General features: G+C 37.3%; 1 protein-coding gene across 1 annotated transcript in view; it reads left to right on the top strand.

The window, feature by feature from the left end:
* LOC306865380 (seizure protein 6-like) overlaps positions 1-15,046 on the top strand; it is a gene marked incomplete at its 3' end in the record, with an annotated part of 38,084 nt that overhangs the window by 20,638 nt on the left and 2,400 nt on the right. The window contains exons 3-11 of the mRNA XM_079409943.1: positions 862-989; positions 5,039-5,231; positions 7,857-8,042; positions 8,280-8,448; positions 8,769-8,935; positions 9,390-9,584; positions 10,367-10,505; positions 12,649-12,845; positions 14,805-14,999. Of these exons, the coding sequence (XP_079266069.1) occupies positions 862-989; positions 5,039-5,231; positions 7,857-8,042; positions 8,280-8,448; positions 8,769-8,935; positions 9,390-9,584; positions 10,367-10,505; positions 12,649-12,845; positions 14,805-14,999 (1,569 nt within the window). The remainder of the gene's footprint in view (positions 1-861; positions 990-5,038; positions 5,232-7,856; positions 8,043-8,279; positions 8,449-8,768; positions 8,936-9,389; positions 9,585-10,366; positions 10,506-12,648; positions 12,846-14,804; positions 15,000-15,046) is intronic.

The raw sequence follows: 15,046 nt of genomic DNA, 5'->3' as shown, positions 1-15,046 counted from the left end.
GGATGCATATATGAGGACATTGGTAGATATATATGGAGAAACAGAAAGATATGGATCTATATAGATAAATATGGCAAGATATGGATGGCTAGATCTGGAGGAGATCTAAGATAGATAGATATAGATATGGATAGTCGATATAGATAGATATGGCTAGATATGGATGCAAAATCATTGCTCTTTTGTTGATTTCGGTTGCTTCCATTGTCCTAATTTGTAAGTCGCTTTGGATAAAAGAGTCTGCTAAATGAATAAATGAAAATGTAAATGTAATATGGGATAGAAAGATATGGATATGGTTAGATATAGATGGACATGAATAGTCATGAATAGATGGATATTGATAATAGATATGGATGGCTAAAGATGGATATGGATGGAAAGATAAATATGGATAGATATGGATGCTAGATATGAATGCATACACATGGCTATATGAGGACGTGGATGGATATAGATGGATATGGAAACATACAGATATGGATATTGATGGATTTGAATGGATATGGATGGATATATATGTATAATTACAGATATGAATGTGTGGATGTATATGAATATGGACAAATGGATAGGAATAAATATGGTTGAATATACATGACTAGATACAGAGAATATACTGTAGATGGATTTGGACAGGTAGATAAATATGGATAAAGATGGATATGGACAGCTACAGATGGCTATGGCTAGATATGGATGAAAGATATAGATGTATATGGATGTTGATCTCTATAACAATGCACAGGCCTAATGGAGCTAATGGAGGATTATTGCACAGCCATCCAAACATAAGACAGCTTTAAAAGGGGTGACTTCAGAATGGTGCCCTTTTCTCTCTCTCTGTCTTTCTTTTTCCAGCTCACTGCGATATGAACTTCACAGACGCCGAGGGTTATATTGAGCTTCCCCCGGATGTCTCATTTGATTCCCACATTCATTGCACCTGCCTGGTTACTGTATATCTGGGTTATGGCGTTGAGATTCAGGTCAGTACTTTTTCTTCTAACGCTTTTATCATATGCAGATTAGGAGATGCGTCTCTCTCGCACATCTTTGTCTCTCAAGGGCAACAGAGTGTCATTTCCATCTCCTCTACACTTAACATTGAAATTTCATAAGTGTCTCCAGAGACAAGATATAAGACAAGATATTGTTTTCTGTGCTTTGTGCATAACTACATGGATATGAGATAAATATGTTCATTCTCCTAAACAGCAAGTATGTAAGAAGCCTTACAACTGCAAACAGGCCACTGCAATTGTAAAATTGTTATAGACAAACAGTGCTTAAATGTGTGCCAGTAATGCACGAAATACAATACAACTGAGAATTTAAAAAGTAAAGAAATAGCACAGATAATTAATAAAGTATGATGAGATTAGTGACCGCTTAGTTGAGGAGCATGATTAAGAGCACTTATCTTTAAATCACAGAATGATATCTTTGATAAACCAGTATGATTATGAACAACAGAGGTAAACTAGGTGCTTTTTTAAATCGTTACAAAGAGGATTTACAAAGTGTCTTCATTACTCCAGCCAAAAGAGAACAAGCCGTTCATTTTGAGCAAATGAAGCATCGCAGACAATTTCTATTCTGCGTTTCATGCAATCAGGTGGAACTTGTTATTGTTCCTGTCAGCCGTCCAACTCAATACGGTTCGATCGACTGCACTGCAATTTCTCAGACCTCTAATTTTGGATTGATCAGAAGAGAGAGAAGTGCATTTAAAAACTGATTGTGAGGAGACAGAACATTGCATATAAAAGTTTTAGAGAAATGCAGACAGATGCTGCCAATTCTCTGTCAGCCATTTATAAAGGCCTCCAGTCTGAAGTTGTGAAAGTTTCCGCATGGAGTTCCAGGAGGACCGTCATGTTCGCAAATCAGTGTTTGACTGCAGCACAGCTGCTGTGTCAAATTAAACAAAATTTCCCCTAAAAAGCCCTACAGTAGATACGTTGGAGGAGAACGGCTGTGCTGAATCATACATGTGATGCTCTCTTGACTTTCTGAACATTTTAGATGTGACGGCCTCATCGGGATTTTGACTACATTTGATCTCTGCGCTTTGGTGAATTTAGTTTTCTTATACTTGAGTACTTTCTTATAATATTCACCAACAGCTGACATATGAAGTTTATTTAAAGGTCTGTTTAAAGTCGAAACTTTTTCATTTGTAATGCATATTGATCTCAAGATTTTTTTTATTTGTCACATACACAATTATACAGGGTATAGCAGTGAAATGATCTTATTTAAGTTGAGGCAGATCATGAAAATGCTGAAGTGTTTGAAATGTTTATGTTTGAGGATATTATATTGAGTGTAAAATATAGTTTAATGCACTGAATTGATCGCAAAATGTATCCTACAAACTTAGAAAGTCCTGATCGTACGTTTGCTTTTTTATATTTAGCAAAAACAAGAGTCATTAAAAATAATTGCTCTTTCCTGACATGTGCAATTCTCCAAGTGGCCAATTTAAAGCCAGTGATTTTGAAATGTTCTTGCTCTGGAAGGAGATGCTAAAGGCTCACTGGCCGCATATTTGTTTGAATATGGATGTTTAAAGATCCATGTGGTTAAAGATCAGGACAGCTAAAGCTGCGGGTTCCAACTCCAAAGAAGTGAAATGCAATACCATTATGCCCATATTTGGCAAATAAGAGATGCAATTCCATTGTTACATGATGAGATCATTTCAGAAAGAAATAAAGTTTATGAAAGAAATTACTTTTCACATATTCTTTGGATGTGTTATTTATTCAATCCAGTAGCTGAATCCAGTAAACCAATATATAACAACATTAAATAAAACATTTCATTCATTTTTACTACTCAGAATTCATAATGTGCATCTTTAGCCACATGCTGCCATGAACAACCATCTCTGTAACTACATGAGTGACTCTTATGAAAATTGTAAGCTATTTATGTGTTTCATTCACTAGAAAGTACTGATTCATTCATTCATTCATTCATGTATTAGTTGGACTACACTGGCAACATTGTACAGTTGTTGGCAACTGTAAAAAAAATTGTTGAGGCAACTTAAAAAATTTAGTCAACTTGAAATATTAAGTTGTACTAAGTGACAACTTAGATATTTGTGTTGACTAAACTTAAAATTTTAAGGTAGCGGGGTAACAAATTATTTTAATTTGAAACTAGTTTTATTTTTTACAGTGTGGAGGTGTTGCAGGCGGCCCACTTACAAGATGTAGTAAATAGTCAGTATCATACTGTAAGAGTATTTTAATACAGTGTTCAGCCAGCTTATTGGAAGAATGAATGTGCACAGAACTGAATATCATTTTTTAAATTATGATTTGTGAAAAAGCCTTGAACTTCACAGTGCATTTTCAATTCCATACAAAAAGCCTCTGTTTTATGTGTTTTCTGATACTGCTATGAATTGTGTGACAACATTTTTTTTTTGTGCACCTTTTGCTGATTGGCCATTTGTAATTTGTGGAACAGATGCTGAAGTACAAGCTTCCCTCAAAATCCATAATATATATTCTTTCATAGAACGTCTAGATAGTTGTGAGAATTTCATCATCTAATCAATGCTTGTGTGCTGATGAATGGGAGGACAGTGTTCAGTGGTGAAGTTGGAGTTTCAGTTGAGATGTAATTAGAGGTACCTTGTATTCACAATGCCGTCTCTCCAGGGTCCAGTGCTCTGTCGGCCAGACCCTCATTAACTTTCCACAAACTGGTCTGCTAGAGTCCACAAAGGTCCTGTGAAAGGCCACAAATCATTAAGATTCTCAACACTGTTTCATTTTAATTGCTTGTCGACCTGTTGACCATGACAGCGCTCATATTATTCCATACGCACTGCCCTGCTAACCCTACCCAGCTTAGGGGTCAGGGAGCGTCAACCGAACATCTGATGACACACTTTTAAACCTAGTTTATGGAAATGTAGGTCTTTGTGCATGTTCGGCTGGCATTTGAGTTTAAATAGCTCAAATTATAGCAGAACAAACGAGCTAATATTCACAGAAAGGAGTCACTTGAACCTGAGGACAGTTTCAGGGTCTTGGCACCACATCTGAAATGAGTTTTTCAGTCAAGGTCTCAGTTGGAGAAATTGCTGTCAGCTGATATTAATTCACCCTGGCTCCAGTGTGTGTCATAAAAAGCAGCGAGATGTAAAGCAAAAGAGTGTCAGGGACGGTTATTCCTCTCAGCGTGCGAAACTGACAAATCACAAGGGAAAGAGAAAAGCAAAGGCATTGGAAATATGAAGCTACTTTTATCATGCATGTATTCAAATCTATGCGATTTTTTGTGCAGGTCATCAGCTCCTTCACCCTCTGACAAATTATTTTACGTGGCTTCATTTAAAAGGAAAGAAGGTCTGAAACTCTGCTCTGGGTCTAGCATTATTTGTTTGCAAATATCACTTTGATTTTAAGCTAGCTACCACAGAAGGGAATGATGGAACAAAGTCGTATGTCTCTTTAAATGGACTTTTATACCGTTAAGATGATGTGACCGTTTTAAACGCAGTGACTGCTAATACAGAATTAGCCTACAGTTTGTCACTAACGTTATGTGCTTACCTGCTATTCATCCTCCTTAGGAACCGAGTTCAGCGTTTAAAAAAATACAAGAACCAAATTAATTTCTTGAATTTAGGTTCCATTAAACTAAGGCTCAGTACAAATTCTCAGTGAGCATTACGTGAGTTCATATCTGTAATGCAACAAGAAAACTGTGTAGCACCTGTGCTGCTCTCACAGCGGTAAAAACATATCAGTGTTTTTCAGTACCAGCTCTGATACAACCAGGCAGCTCAGCACTTCACACAATGCTGTTCAATATGCTTATCTCAGTGACACATGCAACAAAACCGATCAGAAGAACCTCCACACACACTTTCATATTCTGGACCCACTGAAGTCCACCCGCAGCACAATTTCAGTTGAGCTGATCCTAATAGATATCTACACAGATGCAATCATGTAAGTCTTGAATATCACAGCCTACCTTTTGATCTGATTCTGCCCTTGTGCTGCAGGTGCTGAATGCGAGTTTGGATGATGGGATGGAGGCGGTTCTAGAGGATCTAGGTGGACCCATGGCCTCAATTCTGGCCAACAACTCCATGTTATCCAGAGGTCTGGTGCTGCGGAGCTCTAGTAACCAGATCTCAGTGCAGTTCAGCAGTGAATGGCCCACTCAGCCTGGGTTATTACTTTTGCGGTATAGAGGTACCATAAAATATTGTGCTAATATTTTTAATGATTTGCCTTAATATTAAGAGGAAAAATCAATTTGCTATATGATTCTTACAGAATCTGGCCTACAGAACTATAAACAAATGTTAGTACTGATTGGTTTATAATGTCATGGAAATAAGCCTCAGGAATAAAGCATCATCTCTCATGCTAAAGTCCTTGAGGGGTTTGATACTGATGGCAATCCTCAGTGTAAACATGTTGAGGTTGTTTTCCAGAGGAGACAGACAGCATCTGTCTGTTTTGTGTGTGTGTGTGTGTGTGTGTGTGTGTACATGGGCAAAGAAATGTCCTAATACACATTTATTTTCAGGCAGACAGCTCAGATTACATTTGAAAATGACTTTTAACATATTTTAAAATGGAATTTATTCCAGTATCCAGTGTCACATGATCCTTCAGAAATCATTCCAACATGGTTATTTTGTGCGCAAGAGCTGAAGAAACATCTCTTATTATTATCATAATTAAATGTTGTGCTGCTTAATATATTTGTGGAAACATGATAAAATTTTTCTGGATTCTTTGATGAATAGAAAGTCATCAAAGAATATATATATATATATATATATATATATATATATATATATATATATATGTTTGTGTGTGTGTGTGTGTAATCATTTTCTAAATTTTGATACTCACATTAACTCATCCTTATATACAGTATATATAAATAAGTCTAGATATATAAGATCAAATCTTTTTCTAAATGTTGATGCTCACATTAAGTCATCCTTCGAAATCCCAGCATCCTCTTGGTTTAGCAGACACCAGAGATGAAGTTGCTGGCCAAAAGCCTATTGAGTTTAAATGCAATTGAAGCACACGTGAACGGCGCTCCTGCTGCTAAACAGAGATCAATAGCGTTTGTCCCAGAGAGAGATTAAATGAGAGAGAGCTATAATGCATCTCTGTGCTCTATTGATATTTATGCGCTGGGGTTAAAAGCTCTGTTCAAATGGTCAAGGGCTCAATAAATGCTATTAAGGCAGAGAGATGCAGCTCAGAGGCCATGAAGAGCACTGATACACTCACAAAAGCAGTCAAATTAATGAACCATTCGGCATATGATGACCTTCCCATGATATGATGCTCTTCGGCTAGTATTTTACTTATAACATCTAGCTGAATTAAACAATTAATGGTTGCACCATGTTAGAATGCAGAATTTCAAAGCAAAAACCTACGTTTTATTTACTATCAATCCAGTTTTCCTTGAAAATAGTGTTGGAATATATATATAAAAAAAAAAAAGGAATTCAGTCCAGACACCCCTCTTTTTATGCAAAGTATTATAGTTATTATTTGATCTTCAGAAATTATTTCATGCTTAAATTAATTAAATTAAAAATGGCCAAAATGTGGCACATTTATTTGTTTTTAAGCAAACATATAACAATATAGCATTTAAGATCTCTTCAGACTTTGCTTCCACAGATTATTGTTTGATTAAAGCTTCTCCACTTATTTTAATCACGATGCATTGTTTCTTTTTTTAGACTCTGTCAGCTGACCCTGAAACGTTTTTGTTCTGTCATTTTAATTCCCTTTCCATTATATGGAAATGTCTGTAGCTCTTTTTCTGCTGATAGACAGATTGGATTAGTGTTACATAAAGCCCTGGCATCTGTTGGCCATAACCCCCAAGCAGTGAATCTGCCCTGCTGTGCTTGAACTGAGTCATTATTAGTAATAACTAAACAACTGGGCATTATGGAACATTAATCACCATGGAAACAGAGAAAAGAGGGCCGGTAATTCACAGCTGGTGAGATCAGCTGGACGTTAAATGTTGCTTCTACACACTTAACCAGCACCTGATCGGTTTAGTGACAGATAAAGGAGTCTGGGTCAGATTTAAGCATCTGCTTTTGGTCTGTTTGCTCAGCTCTGTGTTTCTGTGGCTCAATTGCACTAGTAGCACTAAGATCAAAGGTTCAGTTCCCAGGGAACGCAAATAGTGATAAAATGTGCCTTAAATGCACTGCAAGTTGTTCAGATAAAAATGCCATTAAATGTAATTGCTGAATTAGAGGTCAAAGGTCACAGAACTTCTGCTCACGTTGTGACAGCCATGTTTTCAGTGTCTGCCTGTTTCTAACAAACAAATTCAGCCACTTTCAACTACACTTAAAAAATTACGTTCTTTTTAAGTTTTTTGTCTTGTATTTCATTTTAAATATCTAAAAATTCTTAAATCAACACACATTTACTTTAGAAGGGAAATGACTTAAGATATTAAGTCTTGTTTTCTAAAAAAAAAAAAAAAAAAAACTTCTAAAGTTTAACTTGCTTAATTTTGATGAATTCTTTTTATAGACAAGACATAATATCTAATAGCTTTAATAGTCATTTTACTTCATAGAAAATGTATCTTGATTTTAAATGTTATTTGTAATGGAAAACTAGTTTATCAGTTAAAAACTGATTAAGCATATCATTTTTTGCAGTATTAAATGGCTGCCTTATAGCACACTGTAAGTGTCTAATTTCAGTGCCAAGCATCACCAAATAGCATTTACTATTTATTTTCAGATAAATTTTACATACAGTCATATACCATACATTTCTGTTTCTCTCTCTTTCTCTCTTCAGCCTTTGCTCTGAGTTGTGCATCCCCGCTGGACCCTGAAAATGGTGAAGTATCAGTCACTGGTCTTCAGGTGGGGGGCGTGGCCTATTTCTCCTGTCTGATTGGCTATCAGCTCCAGGGCCCCTCCTCTCTCACTTGCCGAAATGCCACCACACCCTACTGGAGTGGCAGAGAGCCCAGGTGTCAAGGTATGAGAGGACAACCTAAAACAAACTATGCCTATATGTACTGTCTTGAAATTGCTACAGATGAAAAATTATGACTTGTGATTTAGTTGCATTTAAATGGATCCATGTTATTCCTTTTCATTAGTCTCATTAGTTTTTGGCAGTCTGTTGGAAATCTGTGCCATGCATAATGAAAATGAAGGGAACTGATTGCAGCAAATTCACAGCAGTTTCTTTCCTTTTGTCTTTCATGCCTAGTTTCTTGTGGGGGGATGATGAAAAATGCCACTCAGGGTCGTATCGTCTCTCCGGGGTTTCCAGGAAATTACAGCAACAATCTGACATGTCACTGGGTACTGGAGGCCCCCGAGGGCCATCGGCTCCATGTTCACTTTGAGAAAGTGGCACTGGCTGAGGATGATGACAGGCTTGTGCTTTGTTTTTTTTGTTTTTTTTTACTTTAATATTTTTTACTTAATATTCTCCAAAATATTTCCCAAAATTGATCATAATAAGAAACGTTAATAATAAGAAAATCGGCATATTAGAATGATTTCTGTGGGATCATGAAGACTGCTGATAATTCAGCTTTGCCGTCACAGGGATAAATTACATTTTAAAATATATTGAATTAGAAATCTCTAACTTTATATTAGAAAATTATTTTATACATTTTTGATCAAATAATCTTGATCTGTTCACACAATTACTCTTTAGTGACGCTGATATCCTTTTGTTTGTTTTCAGGCTCCTCATAAAGGATGGAAGTAACATTGACTCCCCGCCCCTGTATGACTCGTATGCAGTCGAGTATCTGCCCACTGAGGGGGTCACCAGCACCGGCAGGCATCTGTTTGTGGAATTCACCAGTGACGAGACGGGCACATGCACTGGCGCTGCCATCCGATATGAAGGTACATATTTCCTGAATATGAGTTATTCTTGTCTTCCAGTAATTTAACAAAAGAGCTTGTTCACTTCTGCCTCTCATTAGCTCTGGTCTCTATAAGGCCTGAACAAATTGGTTACAGCAGCTGAAGAAGAACAGAGAGGGCCAGATAGAACAGATGTTACCTAGAGACAAAAGATTACTGGGTATATTTACTGAATTACAGTTTCACCATGACCAAGGACTACTAACAAAAAACATCCTACTGAAATAACACTATAAATACTAGATTGCTAGAGAATGCAAGAACTATAATGAGTGGCTTGACTGCAGTGTAAATCACTTTGGATTAAAGTATCTGCCAAGTGCATAAATCTAAATGTAAAAATACCTTTTTTCTGTTTTTGAGAAAAATATTAATAATGAGCACTGTTGTTTTGTTGTGTTTATTATATTGTATAAATGTTATTTTTCTACAGCATTTGCTCAGGGCAGCTGTTATGAGCCGTTTGTGAAGTATGGAAATTTCTCCACAAGTAATCCTGCATTTGGAGTTGGTTCTGTGGTGGAGTTCACCTGTGAGCCTGGTTATACACTGGAGCAGGGTGCTGTTATTTTAGAGTGCGTAAATGATGAAAATCCACAATGGAATGAGACAGAACCAGCCTGCAGAGGTGATTTTGTGTGTGTGATGTTTCTGTCAGCATGCCAATTGATTTATAGTCTAATTTTTACTTCATTTTTTGGTCATTTTTCTCTGATTTAATATTTGTTCTTACATGCCATTTGAAGTCAATATGAAATCCAAATGAAATCTTTCTGTTCGTAAATTCACCCAAAAATGAACATTGATTTACTCGCCCTCATGTCTTTCCAAACCTTTGTGACTTTCTTTCTTTTTTTGGACATTTTAAAGAATGTCCCAGCATTTATTTATTTTTTTCTTATGATGAAAGTCAGTCAGCTAAAATATTTTTTGTGTTGTGAAGAAGAAACTAAGTCATATAGGCTTGGAATGACATGAGTGTGTGTAAATGATGACAGAATATTCATTTTTAGTGGTATCCCTTTAAATTAAAATGAAATTAAACAGTTTGATCCCTTTAATTTTTGGTGCATTCAAGTCATATTGGATGTAAAGATTGTATTTACAATTTGAACACACATGAATGGCATGAAAGTTACATGAACAAAATCTCATAGTACTATACAATTACGATATATAACAATTCAACTTATAGCAACTACAAATTGAATAACAACATAAAAAGCAAAAACACACCCGATTCATAGTTTTTATTCATAATTTTAAAGATGAAGAGTTAAAAAATCTATTTACATTATCTTGCTCCCTCTGAAGTGATTTAAAAGCACATAATGTCCTAATTAGGACTTCCCAAATCAGTAATACAAACTTCCCAGGAAGACTTGTTCACACCATTTGTTTATTTTACAGCGGTGTGCAGTGGAGAAATAACAGATTCAGCAGGAGTGGTGCTTTCTCCAAACTGGCCTGAAGCGTATGACAAAGGCCAGGATTGTATCTGGGGTCTACATGTGGAGGAGGACAAGAGATTTATGCTGGATGTCCAGGTGTGAGTATCTGAACCTCTGTGTATGTGTGTGGACAAAAAGCATAGATGGTTCAATTTTAGGACTGTCTTTGTGTAGCTAAGTGTGTGTGTTGCTTTTCTCCTCTAATGAGAATGCTTTCACTTCTCTATTAGTATTCGGTACAGTTCACCACCTTCCAATTACAGAGGAACAGTGTGTGTAATGACAGCTGATTAATTGATTTAGCACAGACATGGAGGCCACCCATGGACTCATTAACACTCAGCACTAATGGGCCCACATACAGGTGCCAGGCTGAACACCTGGATAGGGGTCACACCTGTATATGTTACTTCAAGGCAATAGAGCTTCTTCAATATCTGTGACCCATTATGGGATGTGCACTCTAGCGTATTGAGGTTTGATTGTGGCTTCTTTCATAAGTACAAAAGAGCTGCAGGGAAACATCAAGGCAAATAATATTTAAACAGAAAATCACAAATATTGGTGGGTTTTGGGGCGTTATGGGTGAGTTTGGACTTGTGTAGGTTGGTAATAGGAGGGTATGGGTTGGTATTTGCAAGGTATAGGTAAGTTTAAATTGATATGGTTGGGTTTTGTGATATTGGCAGATGTATTGGTGGAATAAGAGGGGATTAGGGTGGTATGAATTGGTTTCTTGATGGTATTATAGGTAGGTTTAGCGTCAGATGGATGGGTTTAGGTGGTATGAGTGGGGATTAGGATGGTATGAATTGGTTTCTTGATGGTATTATAGGTAGGTTTAGCGTTTAGTGTATTGGTTTGGATGGTATGAGTAGGTTTGGAGTAATATGGATGGGTTTTGTGGAATTATTGGGTGGTATGAGCTGGTTTTAGATGGAAGGGATGGGATTTATGGAGTTACTAGTAGGTTTTGTGGTGGTATGAGTGGAGATTTAAGTGGTATGAATTGGTTTTGGGTAGTATAGGTAGGTTTGGAGTGATATAGATGGTTTTGTAGTGTAATTGGGAGAGTTTTGGGGTATGAGTGGGTATAAGTGTGGTACTAATTAATTTTGGGTGTTATATGTAGGTTTACAATTATATGGATGGGTTTTATGGAGTTACTAATGTGTTTGTGGTGGTATGAGTGGAATTAGTTGAATTATGTATGAATTAGTTTGTGGACTTATTGGTGGGTTTTGGCACAGTATATGTAGATTCGGGATGGTATGGATGGATAGAGGGGTTGGGTTTATCTGTGATAGGTATAGGTATATATAATCTCGAGATTGTTTTGTCAGACAAAACGTTTTTGCAAAAAGAGAATGACATTTTAGACCCTACTCTATTTTATTTGTTATTATTAAGAAGAAGAAGAAATAAAGTAAAATTAAAAGTCCTTTTTTTATTACTCTGACATTCTGCCCTTCTTAGAAGCCAATGGTCCACCAGTCATCAAATCTTCCTGAGGCTGAGTGTAACATTATCTCTGCACCCAGAGCCTCTGTGTCCCAACATGCATCATTAGCTTAGCTTTACTGGCTTCTGCACAACACTATCTTCTAAACTTACCCTCCAAAACACACACACACACACACACACACACACAGGCCTAAAAGACAAGTCTCTAACAATGAGCCTGTTTGGTGGAAGAAAAATAACATCTCAGTCCCTCTCAGCTGATCATCAGGACATGTATATGTGTATTTAACTCTGTAAGTCCTTGTTGTACCCCGGAGGGCTCTTCCTCTCTGCTTTCCAACATTACACTAAATAAATCTAATTTCTTTGCAAAATGTCACTTCCCTATTGAAGAGGTAAATGCAGCCTCCCGATAAATGAGGGAATCTAAACACTGGCCTTTATTGCCATTTAGCATGACAGAATGGAAAACATGATTGATTTTCAGCGTGGAAAATTGTGAGAAATTCTGCCTAGGCTGTGTAATTTGTTTTCCTCTTGCATTACTCATGTTGGTTTGGAAATGAAGATTAATTGCAGAATGACATCAGCAAACCATCTGGGAAAAAATGTGGCTGGTGGTGTGACAGATTCTTATGTTACAATGCCACCATTCTTCTTAATTAAAGGGACAGAACATTATTATTTTTAGGTGAACTGTCCTCCTTTACCATTCTTTTGCTTAAAAAATGTATGAGCTACATTAATGATGTGCATTCATATGTGTTGCTTTATTAGTCTTCGTCTGGGGAAGAATGACATGCTGACCATTTATGATGGTGATGACCTCACAGCCAACATCCTGGGCCAGTACAGCGGTTTTCTTCCTCGATTTAGACTCTACACCTCTACAGCCGATGTGACCATCCAGTTTCAATCTGATCCAGCCTCCAATGTCTACGGATACAACAATGGCTTTGTAGTGCATTTCTTTGGTAAGTGGCATTATGAGAATGTGCTGATCATCTTTACATTCTTGTTTGTTTTATGTACAATAAGCAGTTTACAGTAAATATTAGTACATTAAGGATCAGTTATTGACATGTCTGTTGAGCCAGTGCCTAAATGAATCATGTTTGGGCAGTGATGGTCCCCCAGTGTCTGAACAAGCAGTAGCAGTAGAGGTGCCAACCTGCTTGGCAGTGCCCGTCATTGGCAAAGACTTAGATGGGCAACTGTTTTCTCACAGCGGCCTCATTTACATTCAAAGCTTCTGTTAACGTTCACCAGAGCGACGTCGCACTGAACGCTCTTTGTTTGCATGTGTCATTGTTTTCTAATAGAATAAATGAAACGGGACAAAGTTAATCTTGACAAACTATATATCCTTCTGAAGGTCTAAGCCTCAAGCATCGACGACAGATCGCTGTTTTTCGATGGAAAGCTTACAAGGAATGTATTTGCTACATTTGTGTAAGCAGTACACATCCAAACACGCAGAGTAAAAAAGCTGTAACGTAACATACCTTTATCTCTGTAATAACGAGCCACAAACGCGTCCACTGCTGAAATCCCAGTTTAGTTAGAGAGGTAATGGTCCACAGAACAACATCCCAGCGAGCACTTTTAGTCCAGCGAAACAATAACGTTGTAATAAGGATGAATATTCCTTTGTTTACGTTTCATTTCTTCGGGAGAGTTATTGTTCGCGTCCGTTATGGAATAAATTACGCTCAAAAACAGCGTCTTGGTAGTAAAAAAAACAACACGGTGTTGTAGCATACAGTTTTACAAACAGAATGAGACCGTCCACGGAAAAAAAAAAAGTCTCAGAAAAGCGGAATATAGATTATTTGAATTTGGCGCTCCCTCCTGCCAGCTCTGACGCAGGCTATGACGCTGTCATCTGAGCGGGGCGTAACTTAGCGATCTGCTTTATCCATAAAAAACTGTTTTTTTTTTCTTCTACATTTTTTATATGTGTGTGTGTGTGTGTGTTGTGTGGGGAATGTGGCCGTGTCTGCATGATTATAATATGTATGGACGAACATCAACTCTATGACGGCTATCATTGTGATTCATTGATCAGCTATTATTGATTATATGGCCCATCTGTATGATTATCATATGAATGGAAGCACATCAGCGTGTGTGTCTCTATGACCATGTCTGGCAATATCACTTCATGTCTGGCAATCAGAATACTTCAGTATACATACTATATACAAAGCATTCTTTTTCTATTTTTTTTTCCTTTTTTATTACTCAAATAATTATTTTTGTATTTTTTAGTGCTCAAATAAGTCTGTCTATTATTTTATAATTGAAAAACTATGCAGGAATATGTATAATGACTAAAATAGTTTGTATAATTCTGCAATCCATTTGGTGGTTATTTTTCCTCAAACAGGGGGGTGGGGGGACTATAAATAGTTTCAGAAAAAATATTGCAGGAATCTCATTTTTCATGGTATCTTCAAATTTGAAATATAAATTCATGAGACACATGGCTTTCAACCCATTACTTTTCTGGATTGCTCCAGGACTTATTTCATGTATTTGTATATGCAATAAAAAAACATTCAGTGTGGAAAAATATTTTTCAAGGCACGTCAGTGTGTATAACTTTTTATCTTTTCGAGCATTATCAACTCTGGATGATGGATAGTAAAGCCGAGAGTGTCTTCTTTCCAAAGATACCTAACAGGCCCACAATGAGGGCGAAGGTGAGTAAGTAGTGACGTATTGTCTGTCAAGTATGGTGACCCATACTCGGGGTTCGGTGCCTTGCTCTGATTCTTGCTCAAGGGCACCGGGGACTCGAACCCGCAACCTTTCGATTACGAGTCCAATTCTCTAACCATTAGGCCACGACTTCCCTTATCAGGTTTGGTAAAAATAGGCAAATCCCAAGAACCAATGTCTCTTTTCTCCTTCCACCATCTAAATACTAGAAGTCCCACGTAACGACACCTGCGCAGAGCTGCCAGAAATCCTTAATGGCTGGAAGAGCACGTCTCATCCTGACCTGACCCATGGCACCGTTATTACCTACCAGTGTTACCCAGGCTTCCGTCTGCAGGGCTCAGAGATCCTGATGTGCCAGTGGGATCTAACATGGAGTGGAGACGTCCCCGTCTGTGAGAAAAGTAAGAGCTAACATCACACTTAAAGGTCACAGCAGATCATTAGTGTT

Source organism: Barbus barbus (genome assembly GCF_936440315.1).
Source record: "Barbus barbus genome assembly, chromosome: 47".
Taxonomy (NCBI): Eukaryota; Metazoa; Chordata; class Actinopteri; order Cypriniformes; family Cyprinidae; genus Barbus; species Barbus barbus.
This window is presented reverse-complemented; position numbering and strand designations above follow the sequence as displayed.